Source organism: Sphaeramia orbicularis, chromosome 3, assembly GCF_902148855.1.
Source record: "Sphaeramia orbicularis chromosome 3, fSphaOr1.1, whole genome shotgun sequence".
Classification (NCBI taxonomy): domain Eukaryota; kingdom Metazoa; phylum Chordata; class Actinopteri; order Kurtiformes; family Apogonidae; genus Sphaeramia; species Sphaeramia orbicularis.
The window spans coordinates 7,785,457-7,797,942 of NC_043959.1; the positions used below are offsets into that span (position 1 = coordinate 7,785,457).

General features: G+C 35.9%; 1 protein-coding gene across 3 annotated transcripts in view; it reads left to right on the forward strand.

Moving 5' to 3' along the window:
• Positions 1-12,486, forward strand: part of LOC115438200 (multiple epidermal growth factor-like domains protein 11) — a 323,683-nt gene that overhangs the window by 245,249 nt on the left and 65,948 nt on the right. For all 3 annotated transcript variants that reach the window (XM_030161642.1, XM_030161650.1, XM_030161657.1), the window contains exon 15: positions 12,149-12,295. In XM_030161642.1, the coding sequence (XP_030017502.1) occupies positions 12,149-12,295 (147 nt within the window). The remainder of the gene's footprint in view (positions 1-12,148; positions 12,296-12,486) is intronic.

Genomic DNA, 12,486 nt, shown 5'->3' on the forward strand with positions numbered 1-12,486 from the left:
AGACACAGGGTTTAAATACACAAGAGGGCGGGAAGACAACTAGACACAGGTGGAACACATCAGGGTGGAGTCAGGTAATCAGGAGCAGGTGAAACAATCAAGGAGGGGAAGTAAAGACACCAGACACAACACATGAGGGAAACTTAACAAAATAAAACAGGAAATGACAGACAACATAAAAGACAGACAAGACAGACAAAAATCCAGACACTGTCTGGAAGCCGACATGACATATGTGGGGTCTGTAACAGAAAAACAGATTTAAACTGTTATATAAACAGATGGTCTGGTCCCAGTACAAAGATAGCGGGTCCTAATACTTTTGTTACATTAATATTCTGTCTTGTCTGATTTTGTTTGTTCCTTGTTTTTGTGCGTTTGCTGATTGTTATGTTTTGTTTGATTGCTGTTGTTGTTTACTTTGTCTTATTGTTTAGTTTATTGTGTATTCATTTGTGTTGCCTTCAAGAACTTATGTATTTATGTATGCACTTATTTATTTATTAACTTTTCTGATATGTCAATATGGGTGTGTATGTATGTGTATGGGAGGATGATAAGTGAAGTTAATTACTTACAAAAGATCTAAGGGACTTGACTTTTCATATATTATGCTGATAGGAAACTAAAGGATAGACTGTTGTATGGAGAAGGGGTGGGATTAAATAAATTCTACTTCCTCCCACTCCTTTTCGAATGTGCAAATGAAGTCATGTATATGTGTACGTTTTGTTTTTGTTTTTTTGTTTTCTTCCATGACTTCTTACTCCCTGTTTTATTTCTAAGGACTAAGTAAGATTACCTTGTCTTGTTGCATATTCGAAATAAACTGAACTAAAAAAAAAAAAACTCTTCAGATTTAGAAAATCCTTATGTGAGTACCCCGCTTAAATTAAATCCAGGTGAGGACTCCAGGCTGTGTATGTACAAGTAATAACTACAAAACACACACTTAGATTCATGTAGAAGCATGTGCACAAAATGCATTATCACACCTGTCTACTTCAGTCTGCATTTTCTCACACATACACCCATATTACATTCCAACAGCATATATTCATTGCTTTTCATTTCCAAAAAAAGGTCACACAGATGGGAAGTAAAGACTGGACCACTGACCATAGTGAGATGGACTGCTGTAATTTTGGTTGCTATGTTCTTGTTGGTCACATGGATTTGTTAATAGTCTCAAGGAGATATGTGGAGGGTTAAGGAGGGACTAAAATGGTCGTCTGTATGGGGTAAATGAGCAGCATTTGAACTGTAAATCATGCAGAATATTTTAATATTTGTAGTTACAGAATGAAAACATGTCATGGTGATGGACGTCATATTTCCACTTTAATGTACCAATACAAAAATTAGTTTTATTAACTTTTATTTTTAAAAAAATAATTAAATAAAAACACCAGGAGTCCATGGTGTTCATAGTCTGTTTCATAAATAAGTGTAACAGATAAAAGGCCAGATTTACCATCATTAACATACTTTTTAGTGCTAAAAAACTTAAGTTACCCATGTAGCAGCATGGGTCACAGTTTTGGGGCCGGTTCTCTAGTCAGTGCCTTTAGACAGAATGATTTAACAAGGTTTGTGGTTGTTAATTCACTGCCCATTTCACCATTATTTAACATAGGGATAAAGCAATGTCTTAATCTATTTTGCATATGACATGGCAGCTCCAGCTGAGAGTTTGTATCGTGGAAGAGAGGTCATTTGGCTTTGATGGTGCCATGTAGAAATGAGGTTTTTATTACTTTTTCCATGATAAAAACAGGTCTGGGGCTCTAAAAATTATGTTTCAGTTATCAAAGTGGAGAAATTCACATAGGGGCTCAAATGAGCTGTTCATAGAGTTCTGTACATTTGTGAAGTCACTGTTCTCAGTCAGTCATAAAGAAATACCAGGATCATCCTGACAGCCTCCACGTGAAAAAATAAAAAAGGCTTAGGCAGCAGCTGCTCATCTGAATTTAGAGCAACAGATCCTGAAACAGCCTGTTTGGAACAGGGCAGAAAAACTAGGAGTAGACAGGCAGACATACAGACATGCTCAGTAAATAATATGTGAGATGATTGGCGCTCAAAGTGCTCTGGAACGATGAAATATATATTAACTTGTTAAAATAGGTGTATTACAAAACTTTAATAAAATTGTGTAGGGTTTCATGTCCTCCTCCACACAAAAAAAGCTTTAGATCTGAATGAATTGTTCATTTAAAGGAGTGATATTTTGTTTTTTTTAAATGGAATTATGCATTTTAAAACATTTCCCTGCGGTCTACGTAAACTGTAATTGCTATGCTTGGGTCGGAATTCTTCCTTAATTCAACTCCACAGGTCCATCTTCAACCCTATTTCTGAGTAATGACACCAGAAAGGTGGTTTTGAGCGCTGGCCCTTTAAATCCAAATGAGCAACTTCACACCCCACCCCCTCCAGGTTGTTGACTGTGCTTTCTGTCCCGTTCAGCCACTTGTGTTCATTAATACGACCAACAACTGAACATTTTAGGTAATCGGCTTGAAGTTTGGGCATATTTTCAGTTTTTACTACAACCGCTGCTGCTGATAAACAGTTATGGCATACTCGGAGAAGTGTTCGTCGGAAATCTTGACCTTATATGTGCGAATGTCATGACGTAACTAGTTTTAAAATGTAACAAATTAAGCAGGAATTGAAATGGGTTGTAGAAATCCACTCGATATTGAATATAAAGATAGCTTTGCAGCACCTGGAGGGTTCAAATTCAAACTTTTTGATCTGTTAGGGTCCCCAAATACACAAATAAATGTAATTATAAGTGGGTTTAGCAAAATATAACCCCTTTAAATGCATTTTCCCAATGTTTTTCATGGTTCAGGACCATGGACAGTGCACAGTGTTTCCCTGGGTTGCTGACGTCGCTCTTGTTTTCATTTCCCAATTTGTACCTCTTCAGCTCCTTGACTCAGCTTGTCTCCCCATGTGTTAGTTCCTTCCACGTGAGATGCGAGTAGATGAAGAAGAAATAGGAGGAGCAAGACACCAGTGAAACATTCTGCGTCTGTAAACTATGATGTGTGAAACAGTTATCATCTCTCTGAGGATTTTGTCTTTTTACTCTCTAATACAACTTCTGAATTCGGAAAACATTCATTTTTGCAGTACTGCTCCTGCATTGATTTGTATAATTTAGACGTGTTTCACATCTCTGGTGTGCATCACGGGTGCAGATCACTGGAAATATTTTCCATGGAGGATAACCCTGTTTTGCAGTTCCGTACAGACACAAAGCTAATCCTCAAGATGCATTTTAAGATCTGAAAAATCCTAAAAGATCGTGTACTGAGAATAATTTCCAGGCTACAATTATGAGGACAGAAGAGTGTGAAACAAAGGAGGCATAAAATATAGACATCATAAGAGTCTTTGGTGTCAAAAACAATACCAGTCATGTAGAATAAATGTGGGCTACTGGGCAGGTTTAACCAAAGAGTCCATGTCCACAGCAGCAATAACTGCCATCCTTCACTGACTGATTTTATTAAATATGATCTCATCTTTGTGTGTTTCATAGGTCACACTGTCTTTTACACATGCATGAAGTCTATGCTTATCTTTGCCAGATTTCCTCCTAGAGCTGTATTATTAGATTATTGACAATTTCATCAGATCTGCTTGTTTGTGACACTACATTTATATGCCCTTGACAGCCTTTCATAGATTTTGTTGGTCATTATTGACATGAACTGACTGTATCTGTGTTCCTAAATGTACGGATGTTTAGTACAAACTGTTTCAGAGGTGATCATTCTCATCTCCTTAGCCTTTTGCTAATTAATCCATATTTAGTAGATCGGTCCCAAACTATTAAAAGTCATTGTAGAAAATCATCTTAGTTTGATTAAGGAACAATTATGGTTTGGGGTGTAAACAAGATTTGGAGAGTAGATCAAATAGAAAATACAGATACAGTTAAAGCAGTGGTTCCCAACCTTTTTTGGCTCGTGACCCTATTTTAACATCACTAATTTCTGGCGACCCCAGACAATCAAAACAGAGTCTTTTTATTTGCTAAAATTAATTTGTTTTTGATCATGTAATAGTTTGCTATACTATGTTACAAATAAAAGTTGATTTTAGTCAACATTTAGTCTATATACTGTATATTATTATGGACAGAGGCAGAAAAGCCAAGTGTTGATTACTGCTCAAAGGGAGCATTTTATTTTCCTTGGTCAGGATATGTACAGTCAGTCCAGCTTGGATTTACAAGGCTGGCAATTAATACTGAACAAACAAGAACTCAAACTATGAATTATGAAAGAGCTGCAGCATCTGAAACTGACCACAATGAACATTTGAAAGATAAACAATATCACAGTGCTTCAGTTTCAGCTTCACAGTTTGTCATGTCTTCTATGTATTTGGATTGTCTCTCTCAACTCACCATATATTTTTCATTAGTATGTTGTTGTTGTTTTTTTTAATTTTAATCAATTGCTAGAAATTTCAGGCAACCCCATTAAATTCCAGGCGACCCCACATGGGTCCCAACCCCAAGGTTGAAAAACACTGAGTTAAAGGTTTGTTTATTTAATATAAACTGTCTCTTCTCTCCATGCACCTTCAGTGTCTCATGTAGTCAGTTGGGTCAGAAGGAGTAATAAACCTGATTTCTAAGTTTTCTCCCGGTGCCCTCATCACAGGGGAATACATTAATGTGTGTTAGATTTAAACCACAGTCACTATTGAAACTTGTAGTGAAGTGAAACTTACATTTGGCCTTCTTCAGTTTCATATGTTTTTCTCATTCTCCACCTCCTTTTTTAACTTCACAGTCTAATGAATGTGGCTTCTGATTTTCATCCACTTTATGGCTCAGAGGTAGTTTATTAATTGAGTTATAATGGTTTGCCTGTGCCCCACTCTCATATTCTCTCATATTCTGTGTCAAAGGAAGTTTCTAATGAGCTGCAGATATGTGGGGCTGCACAGAGTGGAGAAGGCAGACATACTGTATTTGCACATACACTATTCTTACCCTGTCTTTCTGTCCTGCTGTCTGTCTGTTTCTATATTTAGACATGGTGTGAAGCTTATTCCTATGTGTGTGGCTCAGTGTTACTAAGAATGAATGTAATGTGAGACTCTTAGGCGCTGCAGTCTCCAGACTGTCCCCGGTGAGCACTAAGGGCTCTGATCCTTTCTGCAACCCAGCTTTTGTGTAGACAGACTTCTGCCTCTTAGGACACACACATGCAAGACTGATGAAAGAAGCAGACACTTCAGCAAATGATTAAAGGCCAAAAAGTATTGGGCAAAAAAATGGAAAAAAAAAACTTGAAATTTTTGTCTAAAATGTCAGTACATAAAAACTGATGTGAAACACAGCAAGTTATAGTAGCTAATGTTGAAATGTTAACTTCCTGAACCTGCACTGGACAGATATTACTGTATATAATAAACACTTTTGATATATGTTTATAGCACATTGTAATATAGCACATATCTATGGTAGTTAGTGATGGTAATTAGCTGGTCTGTCTCATAACATCTCTTTGTACATCTCAGTTTAGTGGTAATTCACTGCAGCATCTAGTCTGCCCGCAGTCCCCTGTGAGAAGTAGTGTTGTGTTTGGATTGGTGCCATCGATATATTAAAGGAGTGATATTTTGCTTTTTTAAATGGAATAATGCATTTTAAAACATTTCCCTGTGGTCTACATAAACTGTAAATGCTATTCTTGGGTCTGAATTCAGAATCAGAATCAGCTTTATTGGCCAAGTATGTGAACATATACAAGGAATTTGGCCTTGGTTTTTCATTATACACGTTTCAACATGAACCCAAAACAACATGAACCCAATCACACTTGAACATAGACCAAATATAGATAAACATTCAACTAGAGACAAGGACAACAATGGGATGAGATTTACCGTGGATTCGTAATATGTACAGAGTGCAAATTGGAGTTTTATACAGTGAGTGAATGTATACAGGGATCCGGTTCATCTACACGTCCATCTTCAACCCTATTTGTGAGTAATGACACCAGAAAGGTCGTTTTGAGCTCTGGCCCTTTAAATACAAATGAGCCACTTCATGCCCTGCCCCCTCCAGGTTGTGGGCTGTGCTGTTCTGTCCTGTTCAACCAACAACTGAACATTTTAGGTAATCGGCTCGAAGTTTGGACATATTTTCAGTATGGACTACAACCGCTGCTGTTGACAAACAATTATGTCGTACTAGGAGAAATGTTCATCGGATGTCTTGACCTTATATGTGCAAATGTTGTGACGTAACTAGTAACAAATTAAGCAGGAATTAAAACAGGTTGTAGAAATCCACTCGATTTTGGCCAAAGTGAATATAAAGATAGCTTTGCAACACCTGGAGAGTTCAAAATCCACTTCTTGAATTATTAGGGTCCAAATACACAAATAAATGAACCAATGACTAATAAAAGTGGGGTTTAGCAAAATACGACCCCTTTGAGAGAAAGAAGAGATCCCATGTACAAAGATGTTGCACAGTCAGAGGAGTTGAGTGGACAGATGAAAGTCTATTAACATTAGGTTTTTTACTGGTAACTAACATTATTTATCATATTTATTATTCAGTTTCTTTTCCTATTCATTTTTACTCAGACTCAGACATCAGCCAGATTAGTATTGTCATACCCTGCTTACCCTGCACCTGTCTGTCTGTCTGTCTGTCTGTCTGGTCTTAGCTCCATCTCTGTCCAAACTCACATAATATACTGTATTTAATAATGACTTTGAAGAAATTTCATAAAAAGAATTAAGTGGCTTTCATTGTTAAATGTCATGACCATAGATATAAAAGAGAGTTAAGCATGTTCTTTCATAAGAGGTTACCGAAGCGCTGCTGCCTTTGAAAGACTGGGTCAGATTGGTTTCTCACTCTGCGGCAGCTTTAAAAATGAATCCAGCAGTGTTGATTTGATGGTTTTGAGTTTTGTAAATTAACCCAAAAAGACCCAAACGGCCACCAACGACCAAAACCATCTACTGATCTAAAATGTTTAATACCTGTTGATCCATTAATCCTATCAATACATGTAAATAATTAGTGTTAAATGCAGTTTTTCATGTTTTCATGGTCATCAGATATGACCCGTTTGGACGTTTAGTTACCATGGAAACACTGTCATCTTCTACAACATTGATTCACTAATTTGATCAATGACAGTGGATGGACACACTTGAAAAAGTCACTTTTTCTTAAGTTTTCTCTGTGTTTGATATGATAACCACCACACCACCCCAATTATACAGCTAAGTAATTTTACAGTGTTGTTATTATAACTTATTACCCACAACTACAGTTGAATTATCAAATGGAAAAACATGTTTCATTCAATAAACAGAAGCTCAGGACGTCTGACCTGGTAGGCTCTGTTACTCCTGACATTTGATGATGGATCACATGAAGATTTCACAGAGGGGGCAATTAAAATGACTGAAACCGTTAAAGAATATTAACATTTATTTTCTGGAGTCATCTCATACCTGCCAGTGTATGTTCCTGTAAGATCCTAAATATTTGAGTTTCTACCTTTCTAACTGATACCGTAAAGGATCATCCCTTAATAAATATGTAGAACAACCATACACAACATTAAAAAGACAGATGTAGAATATATTCTGAATGTGTAGTTCTTCTATCCTTAAAAAGTGCAAAATACACAAGTGTCTCCATGTTATAAATGTTTAACCAGTGAAAAAATGTCACCTTCCTTTCTTGAGCAGTTGTCCTTCTGAAGGCGGAGTGACTCATACTTCTACCACAACCTTCAACAACCATCACAACCAGAACAAATAAGAAAATGATGTGATGATTAAATCCATTGAAAAATTCAACTAGATTCTACCATAGTTTGGACTTTTTTGGATCTCATTATGAGTTTTCTATTGGCTCAAACCTTTTTTCCCCATATTTTCCAGAAACGAAAAGCAGGTGAGGTAGTAGCAGTAGTAGTAGTAAAAGAAGTCGTATTAATGGTAATAGTAGTAATAGTAGTACTTATAGTAATAATAGTAGTAGTAGTAGTAGTAGTAGTAGTAGTAGTAATAGTAATAGTAGTAGTAGTAATAGTAATAGTAGTAGTAGTAGTAATAGTAATAGTAGTAGTAGTAGTAGTGGTAATAGTAATAGTAGTAGTAGTAATAGTAATAGTAGTAGTAGTAGTAGTAGTAGTGGTAGTAGTAGTTGTAGTAATAGAAGTAGTAGTAGTAATAGTAGTAGTAGCAGTAGTAGTAGTAGTAGTAGTAATAGTAGTAGTAGTAGTAATAGTAATAGTAGTTATAGTACTAGTAGTAATAGTACTAGTAGTAATAGTAGTAGTAGTAGTAGTAGTAGTAGTAGTAGTGGTAGTAGTAATAGTAATAGTAGTAAAAGTAGTAGTAATCGTAAAAATAATAATAATAATAATAATAATAATAGTAATAATAGTTGTAGTAGCAGCAGTAGTACTAGTAGTAGTAATAGTAATAGTAGTAGTAGTAGTAATAATAGTTATAGTAGTAGTAGTACTAGTAGTAGTAGTAGTACTACTACTAGTAGTAGTAGTAGTAGTAGTAGTAGTAGTAATAGTAATAGTAGTAGTAGTAGTAGTAGTAATAGTAATAGTAGTAGTAGTAGTAGTAGTAATAGTAGAAGTGGTAATAATAGTAATAGTAGTAGTGGTAGTAGTAGTAGTAATAGTAGTAGTAGTAATAATAGTTATAGCAGTAGTAGTAGGAGGAGGAAGAGTAATAGTAGTAGTAGTTGTAAAAGTTATAGTAGTAGTTGTAGTAGTAGTAATGGTAGTAATAGTAGTAATAGTCGTATTAGTGGTAGTAGAAATGGTAATAGTAGTAGTAGTAGTAGTAGTAATAGTAGTATTAATAGTAATAGTAGTTATTGTAGTAGTAGTAGTAGTAGCAGTAGTAATAGTAATAGCAGTAGTAGTAGTAGTGGTAGTACTAGTAGTAGTAGTGGTAATAGTAGTAAAAGTAGTAGTAATAGTAGTAATAGTCGTAGTAGTGGTATTAGTAATGTTAACAGTAGTAGTAGTTATAGTAATATTAGTAGTAGTAATAGTAGTAGTAGTATTAATAGTAGTAGTAGTAATAGTAGTAATGGCAATAGCAGCAGTAGTAGTAGTAGTAGTGGTAGTAATAGTAATAGTAGTAAAAGTAATAGTTATAGTAGTAATAGTAGACCACCTCTTCGAAGTGGTCTCAGTTCGGTTGTTTTGTTCTAGAACAGAGCATGGTTACCTTCACATATGTCCAATCGAACCGAGCCAAAGATCTGCTCTGGAACAAGAGCTCCAGTCGATCCAGTTGATCCACCCTTACAGACATGATGTGAACTAAATCTGTAGATTTACCAAAGTGAATCTAATTATCAGATACAGTGGACATATGTTGTGGTGTTCCTATGTTCCTGTCATGGTGTCAGTTGGATGTTAGTTCAGTGGTTCACTATCTTCCACTCATCGGTCTCATCCGTCCTCTCTACACCATCAGTCTCCCTCACACTACAGTATTTCTCCCCTGACAGCTCTGTTGCAGGGTCAGAACTTAAAATGCCTTCTGTTAATTCTTCCCTTCCAGCCGTTTGCATCATTTTCTTCCCTTTTTTCATGTTGAAGTGACAGTTTGGAAACTTTCTCAGTAGTATCATTGAAGTCAGTTTGACTTCACTTAAAAGCCACGGAGCAAAGAACTAAGTAGGGAGTTAATTTCCTGTCAAAATGTAGCTAAGATAACATATTTTACAAATGCCCCATGATTCACTCACATGCAGCGGTATTTGCAAAAACAACACACGATCAACAAACTCGGGCATTTTTGTTGCAAATACAAACTGTACCTATCACACAAATATACAACACATACAACATGTTTCAGAAACACATACATGTCCTGCAATAATGAAAAATATTCTACACAGATAAAATAATATCACGAGTTAAGACAATTTTCCTTCTGATGGTTTTTTTCACATTTAGTGAGTTGTGAGTAATTCATCCTCTACAGGTGGCGCTGTGAGTCAGTATAAACACGCTGCCAAATACTGCGCTCAATTTTAAGTTCATTTTCAGATATTTTAAGCATCAAATGGTGTTACAATATATTACTAAAAATTCTAACCCATAAAAACCCAAACATCCATCACCGACCAAAACCATCTACTGATCTAAACTGTTTAACACCTGTCGATCCACTAATCCTATCAGTCCATGTAAATAATTGCTGTAAAATGCAGACTGTCATCTTTTCATGGTCATCAAATATGACCCATTTGGATGTTCAGAGGCTCTGTAGTTACCATGGAAACACCATCATCTTCTACAACATTGATTCAGCAGTAAAACCCATGGAGTTGGATCAATGAGAGTGAATGGAAACACTTGATTTATGTTCAAATAACAATGTATTTTACTGAAAAAGTAACTATTTCTGTAGTTTTTTCTGTTTTTGATTCAATAACCATCTATTTTAATCTGAAATTTCACGAACATCAACACCATCAGTAAGTTAAATACAGGAAAATACCTGATTTATACTGATAGAATACAAAGTAGAGAGGAGAATATTATAAATAAATGGTGATAAATCACTTAAGGGTGGTTAAATATAGAGAACATTTCTTTTGTGAACTGACATAAAAGTAGCGCTGGGCCTTTATGGGTTAAGATGACATCAGTGACAACAGTAGTCTAGTTCAGCCACGTAGCACAAGTATTTTACTAGATTTTATTTTCATTATTTATTTGTGTTATGGTATATATTAATGATCTTATTTTATTGTTTTCTTTATGTGATTTTATTTATTTCACTTTTATCCTTTTTAATAGTCTGTTTTTAATAACTATTATTTTATAGCTGTAACTCACAGTTTCATATCTTTTTTTTTTGGCCTACTCTTTGTTTTAATTATTATTGTATGAGGTTTTGTTTGTGATTCACTTTAACAGTTGGTTGCTGGCATTGTTTTGACTGTAATTTTTGTTTCCCATTTTGTTTTTCACATTGTGCTCCCATCTGGAATGGAAGTTTTGCTGGCTTGGCTTAAGTCATGGATCCATGTATTGTTTTATATTTGCAAGATATGCTTTATTAAGTACTGAAACGTGATGTTTTAGAAATACACTGTGTATTTGCTGAAGTTTTGGCAAGAAATTAATTCTGGACTTTGATTTTAGGTTGATACCTTTTAAGTGAACTTACTCTGACTTCCCTGACGTTGCATGAATATGTTCTAATGTTTCACTTAACCCTTAGGGGTCCACGGTCACAGCCCCGTGACTGAATCACATGACATTTTCAACACATCGTGGCGTCAGAAGTCGGTCATGTAGACCACTGGGGATAACTGCATTCGAAAGTACAGACTTGAAACACTCTCCCACTTTTTATTTGATGTTGATAAAGCAAATATAGTCGGAGATATGATGGTTTGAACTCAGAGCAAACAAACGATATGGCGTTATTATAGTGATATAAAGCAAGTGTTATATTTTTGAAACCATATCTGCGTCAATTTTTGTCCTTTTTCAAAATGGAAAAAACTGGCCGAATCTGTGGATTCTAATCCACAGACTGCATTAGCGTTACAGGTAAGGGTGAGAATGACTCCCACCTGAACCAGATGTGGAATCCGGGAGGACTGGGGGGTGAGAAAACCGTAGAAAATGCCTATTTAAAGATATGCTTTTATGTCAAATATTTGTGTATAGTTTTAATTTATCACAATTTACTTTTTTTTTTTACCTAATATTTGGAACCAATATTCACTTTTGAAGTCTTTGAAAAGGTTCGTTAAGCATCTTTGTGTTATTTATGCGATTGGATTTTATATTTTTTGTGTGTTTTTTGTCCTTTTGTGTTGATATAGTAGGTTAAAGTGAAAACATAATAGGCAGATGAGATCGATGAAGTTGTGCTGAAAAAAAAGATACCAAACATGGCTATAATAAACATCTCTTTAAATAGTATATAAAGGCAAAATCAAAAGTACTCAAAAACAGCCAAAATAGGCTCAGACCCCTGTGGGTTAAACTTGGTTGTGATACAGCTACATGGTGTTGTGACATAGTGTGTGATGGACTGAAGTGTGAGTGTGTCTTGTGTGTGTGTTCTGCAGGTGTCCATTGCGACAGTGTGTGTGAGGAGGGACGCTGGGGACCCAACTGTTCCTACAGCTGCACCTGTGAGAACGGAGGCTCCTGTTCTCCAGAAGACGGCACCTGTGTGTGCGCCCCCGGTTACCGTGGCACCAACTGCAGACGAAGTAAAGCTCCATCGCACGCACATATCCTCCATACTGTCCCTCCACCATCTTATCTTATCTCAGTGGTGCTTAGTGTGAAGTATAGCCCCTGTCAGACTTTTATTGATGCAGGAACATGTACCAGGTACGTGTTAATACATCAGTAATGAAAATCCCCATCAACTAATGAGGTAATGATTTTTATATCCCTT